The 8,753-nt window shown below is 44.9% G+C and overlaps 1 protein-coding gene across 1 annotated transcript in view; it reads left to right on the top strand.

The window, feature by feature from the left end:
• MYO1F (myosin IF) overlaps positions 1-8,753 on the top strand; it is a 48,438-nt gene that overhangs the window by 36,665 nt on the left and 3,020 nt on the right. Inside the window, exons 20-22 of the mRNA XM_006869005.1 lie at positions 5,344-5,458; positions 5,624-5,793; positions 7,898-8,043. Coding sequence (XP_006869067.1) covers positions 5,344-5,458; positions 5,624-5,793; positions 7,898-8,043 — 431 coding nt within the window. The remainder of the gene's footprint in view (positions 1-5,343; positions 5,459-5,623; positions 5,794-7,897; positions 8,044-8,753) is intronic.

Raw genomic sequence — 8,753 nt, 5'->3', positions numbered from 1 at the left:
ATGTGAAAGCTGGACAGTGAATAAGGAAGATGGTAAAAGAATTGATGCTTTTGAGTTATGGTGATGGAGGAGAATATTGAAAGTGCCATGGGCTGCCAAAAGAACCAACAGATCTGTGTTGGAAGAAGTGCAGCCACAGTGTTCCTTGGAGGACAGGATGGCCAGACTTCATCTCTCACACTTTGGATATATTGTCAGGAGGGTAGCAGTTGGTGGAGAATGATATCATGTTTGGTAAGGTGGAGGGTCAGAGAAAAAGAAGAAGACCCCAATTTGAGTTCTGTTCCACATTTCCCTTCCATTCTATCAGGACCCATCTAATGTGGTCCTGACCAGAGAGGCCAGTACTGGCCGCACCTAAGTCTTCTGGTCTCAGATGAAGGCATAGTTCCTGTGAGCTACTAACCCAATAGACTTCTTTCTTCTCTGGGTCTTTGGTTTCCTTCGTTCTCTTTCATTGCAAATGAGTAGAGAAAAGTAAACCATATTTTAGATGGTCATTCACAAGCTTTTAAGACCCCAGACTCTCCTCACCACATTAACAATAGAACATACCTTTATAAACTATATACCCACTCCTCATTTACTGACAGTGAGGTTCCAAAGACCAAGTTGCTCTGTGAAAATGGAGGATGGTCACATGGCTGCCAAATTACATCAGTACACAACTACCAAACCACTGAAAATCATGGCACAGCCAAGTTGACACCGAATCGTAACCATCACAGCCAGCGTTATTCTCATCCCACATCTCAGCATTCATAATTCCCGAGGTACATTGTGAGTGCACAAAATAGGCATGTTTTACTACTGTGGAAATGCGAAATGTCAGATGACGAGGTAGTTGGTAAGTGAGGAGTGGGTGTATTATATCAATTAACTGAGTTGTCCCAAGAGACTATGGTCCTAACCCTTCAAACCCAGAAAACTGATCTCGCAAGGTGTTTGGTTATGTATAAGACGTATTCGTAACTGCATCCTCGATGTGTTTATTTTGTGTCTATGGATGTGCATGCATGCACCAGACATACATGCATGCACCAAACATACCTGTATGCCTATAGATATCTGTCTGTGCACATGTGTATCCACATATTCATACATGTATGTGCCTATATACATAGCTGTGTGTTGTTGCTGTTGCTAAATCCCATTGAGCCAATTCCAACTCATAGTGACCCTGTCTAGAGTTTCTGAGGAGCAGCTGGTGAATTTGAACCACCGACCTTGCAGTCAAGTGCTTATCTTACATCTCAACACCAGAACTCCACGTATTTGTGTAACCACACATTGGGGGGGATTGTTTTTAGAATTGTTGCAAAATTGTGGTCATATCCTTTCCTGAAAACAACTTTTTTTCTTAGTGACGTAATTTCCTTGGGAACAATATTAATCTGCGTTCACCCACACTGGATGCTACTGCCTCTTCCATTACCAAAATAATGTAATACCAAATATATTACAATAGCAAAATATCCACTATCAGCCCCCACACTCATTTCTAGTAGCCACCAATGAGTGCCCGCCTCTGTATCTATAGTTACTCTTGTCTTCTTATAAAAGTCATCATATTTGTCCTTTTGTGATTGACTTACTTCACTCAGCTTATAACGTCCTCCAGATTCATCCACATTATAAAATGTTTCAAGGACTTGCTATTCTTCTCTATGGCTGCGTAGTGAGTGCCACATTTTGTTTATCCATTCAGCTGTTGATGGGCACTTAGGCACTTTCTATCTTTTTGCCATTGTGCACAATGCTGCCGTGAACCTGGGTGTGCCTGGGTCTGTCTCTGTTGTTGTTAAAGTGCCATTGTGTCACTTCTGACTCTTAGTGACACTGTTTAGGATTTCTGAGGCTATGAATCTTTCTCCCTCGGAGCAGCTGGTGATCTCAAACTGTCAACCTTGTGGTTAGCAGTCCGGTGCTTATCCTACAGAGCCACTGTGCTCCCCTACGTCTATGTCTCTTTTATTTGGTCTCTATGATATAAACTCAAGGTCAGTGGTTCAAATCCACCAGCCACTCCTTGGAAACCCTATATAGGGTCGCTATGAGTTGGAATCAACTCAACAGCATTCAACAACAGTGAGTCGGAACCAACTGGTGCTACAGGATATGATCAGGACCACAAGGTCGGTTTGAACTACAAGGTTGGTGGTTCAAACTCACCAGCTACTGCGCGGAAACCCTATACAGGATGGCTATGAGTCAGAACCAACTTGAAGGCACACAACAACAATGAGTTGGAATCGACTCGGCAGCACGTAACAACACCAGAGTATAAACTGGAGTCTGTGGAACTGAACTGTTAATCATAAAGTCAGTGATTCAAACCCACCAGCCACTCCTTGGAAACTCTATATACAGTCATTCTGAGTTGGAACCAATTTAAGAGCATGTAACAACAACAAGGTACACAAATAAGAATGAGATTGCTAGATCACAAGTTATTTCTGTTTTTAATTTTTTAAGGAAGCACTAGACCATTTTCCATAATGCTTCTCACCATTTTACAATCCTACGGAGTCCTGGTGTGGCGCTGTAGGTTAATGCGCCAGACTGCAAAGCCGTTTGAACTGCAAGGTGAGCAGTTCAAGCTCACCAGCTGCTCCTTGGAAACCCTATACAGGGTCGCTATGAGTTGAGATTAACTCGACGGCACTTAACAACAGCAAACAGCATGGATAAGGATTCCAATCTCCCTATATTCTCGCCAACATTTGTTATTTTCTAATTTGTTTGTTTTTATCAGTGCCATTTTTGCAAGGTTGTGTTTTATGCATTTCTAAGACACACACTGATCTCCATTTATAACACCCTGAAACTGGGGTGTGCCTCACACGGAGTTAATTCGTAGTGCGAGAAGCCATGAGGCTGGCCAGTTTAGGGGACATGGCAGTGACATTTCTTATTCTAATAGTCAGTTAATTATACTTCCAACAAATGAAAATAGAATGTCCCTGAGAAAAGGATACAACCGAATCTGTGAGGTTATGCTTCCTAAACCAGTGAAAGTAAGTAACAAGAAATACTAGAAGAAAAACACTGGGTAATGTTTCAAACTGTCATCCTGGCATATGGTTCCTGCTGAAGAAAAAAGCTCCAGGTTTACTCAGGGAGGGAGAGGAGCTGTATGCTGAAGGCCGGTGGAGCAGGCTTGCAGGGTATGCCCTTTGGTTATTTGAATGGTTATATATTCCTGAGTGCTTCGATGTACATCCAAAAATAAACCAGAGGGATTGGAAGCAAATGCTGTTGAATGATGATGCATGGAGGAGATTGTAAATCATTGCAATGAAATGAAATACGATTGGATGGATGTAAAACTGATGTTCTCCCATGTAAACTATCACTCAATTCACAATACAAACTTTTTTTAAAAGCTCCAGGTTTTATCTGGCCTTTCTGCTGAATGTCTTACTTGTTCTAAGGGTTTTCCCACTAGATCTTTTGGGCTTTTTCAGCAGTAGTAACAAACTTATTGTTGTTAAGTGCTGTCAAATTGGTTCTGACTCATAGTGACCTCATATAGGATTTCTGGTGAGTGGCTGGTAGGTTTGAACTGCACACCTTGAGGTTAGCAGTCCAGTATTTATGTGCTTTTTTAGGAGTCTCTGGGTGGCATCATTGGTTACATTCTTGGCTACTAACCGAAAGGCTGGCAGTTCAAACCTCCCCAAATGTACCTTTAGTGGAAAGCTTGACCATCCGGCTTCCAAAATGTCACAGCCATGAAACTTCTACGGAGCACAGTTCTCCTGTGAGACACATGGGATGCCCATCACTTGGAATTGACTTGATGGTAGTTGGTTTGGGGGTTTTTGGCTTAAGGTGCCTTTTTTCAAGTTTTTATTGTGAATTGAATGATAGTTTACATGGGAGAACATCAGTTTTACTCATCGTTTCATTGCAATGATTACATTCTCCTCCATGCATTAAGATACTTTTTGAAAACATTCATTCTATAAAGTGTTGTTAGGTACCATCGAGTTGATTTCAGCGCAGAATGATCCCATGTAACACAGTAGAAATGCCTCAAAGGGTTTTCTTGGCTATAATCTTTTTTTTTTTTTTTAATGTGTTTGGTGGCCATTTGAACATCCTTTGGCGATGTTGTCAATTCAAATCCTTTGCCCATTTTATGATTGTCTTATTTGTCTTTTTGTTGTTAAGTTGTTGAAGTTTTATATATATATATATATATTGATTCTTATATTCTTGAAAGGATATTATCCCAATTGGTAGCACTTCTTTGGAAAAGTCTTTTCATTAATAAAAGTTTTTAATTTCTATGAGGTTCCATTTATTTATTTCATCTTTGGCTGTCCATGCTTTTATTATGATATTAGATAATCCGTTGTTGAACGCTAAGTCTGACAGCACTGCTCTGATTCTTGTGTGTAAATTCTTCAGGGCACATTTGAATGGTTTTGTGTGTTGATTGAGGCAAGAATCCTGTTTCGTTTTTCTGTATGTGGAAATGCAATTTTCTCAGCATAGATGTGGGTATTTCTGGACTCTCAAGCCCATTCCATTAGTCTATATGTCTATTGCTAGTGTGGCACTGTGGGTTAATGCGCCAAACTACAAAGCCGTTTGAACTGCCAGGTTGGCAGTTCAAGCTCACCAGCTGCTCCTCAGAAACCCTATACAGGGTCGCTATGGGTCTGAACCGACTCGAAGGCACTTAACAACATAGCAATACTAGACTGTTGTGATCATTGTAGCTGTGTATTGTTATTGTTGTTATTACATGCTATCAAGTCAAGTCCAACTCATAACAACCATGTATAGTGTTTGCAAGGAACGACAGGTGGGTTTGAACCGCAAACTTTGTGGTTAGAAGCACACCAGGATTGTAGCTATATAGTTTCTCTTCTGATTGTAGCAATAGATATACAACAAAACATTTGCCAATCCAACCAGTTTCACATGTGCAATCCACTGGCTGTAATCTTTACAGACGTCAATGAGACCGTCTGCTTTTGTAAAGATTTATAGCTTCAGAACCCCTATATAGTTCTATTCTGTTCTATAGGGTCACTGTGAGCCCTTTAAGGTAGGTTCTGTGTCTTAGAGATTGGGGAAATGAGGCACAGTCGAGACCTCACAGCGAGCAAGTGACAGAGCTGGGATTAGAACCCCACCAGACAAACTCACATTATCATTGAATGCCCTGGGTGGCATCCCTGGGTCCAGTCACTTTTTAGAAGACAAAAAAGTTCCGACAGGTGTTTAAGACTATGTATGCAGGTGTGTGTGAGCAAGAGCGTAGGGGTGGAGAGGTCTGAGGGAAGCCAAGACTTCAGCCCCCTGGAAGACCCCCTCCATCTCTCCCAGCTTTTCCTCCTGGAGGAGATGCGAGAACGCAAGTTTGATGGCTTTGCACGTACCATCCAGAAGGCCTGGAGGCGCCACGTGGCAGTCCGAAAGTACGAGGAAATGCGGCAGGAAGGTGAGAGGCTGGAGGGGGGATAGGAAGGCAAATGGGGGCGGGGAAGGGGAGACGGGATGGACCAGGAAGAGCCAGGCCCTTATTCCTTATGTAGCTACCTCACCTAAACCATACTCCTTCACAAGACCTGGCCAGTCACACAACCTTCACCCTGTGTTCCCACAGCCTCCAACATCCTACTCAATAAGAAGGAGCGGAGGCGGAACAGTATCAACCGGAACTTCGTCGGAGATTACCTGGGGCTGGAGGAGCGGCCAGAGCTGCGCCAGTTCCTGGGCAAAAGGGAGCGTGTGGACTTCGCTGACTCGGTTACTAAGTATGACCGCCGCTTCAAGGTAAGGCACTAGCAGTGGGCAGGTCCAGGACCCACCTAGCCCAGACATAACAGTCCACAGGTATGCATTCAGTGAGCCTAGATAAAATTTCCATCAAATATGCCTTTATCTCATTCCCATATACCCACCTGTCCATTCAGTACACCCTTACCTGGCCCAGACACACCTGTCCACAGGTGTATGTAAACCTAGCCTAGATATACCTGCCCCATCACAGATACACCTTTATCTGGCCTAGACACCTGTTAGGTGCTGTCAAGTCCGTTCTGACTCAGAGCAACCCAATGCGCAACAGAATGAAACACTGCTCCATACTGCACAGTATATCCCTAGGTATATATTCACCTAGCCTAGACTCATACAGCCATAGGTACATGCTTACCTGACCCAGTCACACCTGCCCACAGGTATACACTCAATGAGCCTAGCAGAACTCTTCCTCAAATATGCCTTCATCTAACCCAGATACACATGACACTGGATACAAACACCTGGTCCAGACACCTGTTCACAAGTATACATTCATCTTACCTAGAAGGCCTGAAAACAGAGCCATCCTCATCTATGCGAGACACAGCTGTCCCTCAGGTACACCTAGATACATCTGGTCCACATATACCTATCTACAAGGTACACTAGACTGGCCTAGACAGCCTTTTCCACATGTCCAACTGACCTCAGCAGGCTTGATGAGAGAGTCTTTCTCAATCTGGTCCAATCAGTTCTATCAACAGACAGTTCCCCTACCTGAATTGTAAACAACGCTTTGGTGTCTACAGCTAGACACCCCCATCACAGATAGATACACCCCTCACCTGGCCCAGATAGCCCTGGTAACCTACATCTTCCTGTACACTCACACCTGAACTAGAGCCCCTCACCTACACTAGCTATCTGGGCATCCCCATCACAGCTGTATCCTCACCTCAGACATTCCTGTCCACCAGGAGATGCACCCTCACCTAAACCAGACTACCTATCATGTTCCAGACAGTCACCTAACACCAACTAGCCCCTGTGCCATGGATACATGCTGAGATAACCACAGATGTTTACCTGGATGGACACTCAACACTGTCCACCTGCTTTAGATACGTTTATATGGGAGGTACTCTGTCACACGGGGTAAATACCCTGGTCCACAGATAGACCCTCATCTGAATTATACCCCCTCAAATATCCCAGAAATACTGGCTCGGTACAACCTCCTATCTCAGACATCCTTACTAGGTTTGGGTACACTCACCTGCTTTGGACAGGTCTATGTGACAGGTGTGGCACTGCAGAATAATGCAGTGGACTGCAAGATCAGTTTGAATCCCAAGGTCGGTGGTTCAAACTCACCAGCTACTCTTCAGAAACCCTTATACAGTGTCGCTGTGAGTTGGAACTGACTCAACAGCACTTAACAACAATAAATATGGCAGGGACACCCTCAGCTGACCTATATCCCACTCCCGGTGAACATTTTCAGCTAAGTAGATATCCCCACTGAACTCATACAGCCTTCATCACAGGTCCACTCTCAGCAAACTGGCCCATATACCCCTTCCACCAGATACACCTTCATCTGCCTAGCTGAACAGACTCCCACCTGGCCTTTACTCCCTCTCATGAGCCAAATACCTTTATCTGAGTCTCTACACCTTCACCTGATCTGTATTTCTTCACAAGACTTGACTGCAGTCCCATGACTCAGGTACTTTCAACTGCTCCTAGCACTGTCATCTGGACCAGCACTGTATCCACCCCGTATGTCTTCACTTAGCCTGAACCTGCTAACCATCCCAGACACCCTTTTCTAGTCAATATACCTTCATTTAACCTCCTCTTTCCTATGGAACTTTACCAACCTTATAGAAGGAGGCTTCAAAACATTTGTGAAAAATGGAATTCAAAGATACTGAAGTTTTTCCATGAACGTTTTTAAGGCCCCTCAGATCTTCCCCCGGAGGGACAACCTTCCCTGGCCCACTCACCCCATCCATCTGTACACCTTCACCTGTTCTACCAGCTTCACCCTTCTGCCTGGTATTGATCAGCTGGGGCCAGGCTGCCCATGCCCAGGGCCCTGACCACCAGCCTCTGGCCTTGCCTCCCACAGCCCATCAAGCGGGACTTGATCCTGACCCCGAAGTGTGTGTATGTGATCGGGCGGGAGAAGGTGAAGAAAGGTCCCGAGAAGGGCCAGGTGCGGGAGGTCCTGAAGAAGAAGTTGGAGCTCCAGGCTCTGCGGGGAGTCTCCCTCAGGTGAGACCAGGTCCCCACTGGTCATCCCCACCTGCCCCCTTGTCATCCTCAGCTATAACTGTCATCCTCTCTTGGTAGTGTAGTGGTATGAATCGGGCTGCTAACTGCAAGGTCAGCGGTTTGAATCTACCAGCTGCCCCAAGGGAGAGAGAGAGATGAGGCTTTCTGCTCCTATAAAGATTTGTTGTCGTTGTTAAGTGCCACTGAGTTGGTTCCAACTCATAGCCACCCTGTATTTACAGCCTTGGAAACCCTATACAGGTGGCGATGAGTCAGAACTGACTTGATGGTACACAGCAGTCTATCACTTTACCTGCCATCTTATTTGTGACCATATTTACATACAACTTCTGTCCCCACCTTACCCTCTGACCAGACTTTACCTGGTCTTTATCACCATCATTTCTAGCCCCTTGTCCCCTATCTCCCTTTCTTGACCTGTATCACTTGTACCTTACTTGACCTTCCCCTGTGACATCTCATATGTCTGTTCTTCAGCCACTTTTACCTGTATCTCACCTGTTACCATTCATCACCCTCCTGTGTCTCACTGTCACCCTCATGTGTCTTACCTGTCACCCTCACCTCTCACCTGTCACCCTCCCCTGCCTCACCTGTCACTCTCACCTGTCTCACCGGTCACCCTCACCTGTCACCCTCAAGCATCTCACCTGTTCCCCCTCTCCTGTGTCTCACCTGTCCCCCTCACC

This window comes from Chrysochloris asiatica, unplaced genomic scaffold (genome assembly GCF_000296735.1).
Source record: "Chrysochloris asiatica unplaced genomic scaffold, ChrAsi1.0 scaffold00125, whole genome shotgun sequence".
NCBI classification, from domain to species: domain Eukaryota; kingdom Metazoa; phylum Chordata; class Mammalia; order Afrosoricida; family Chrysochloridae; genus Chrysochloris; species Chrysochloris asiatica.
Note: the sequence above shows the minus strand (reverse complement) of the source record. Positions and strands in the feature narration are given on the sequence as shown.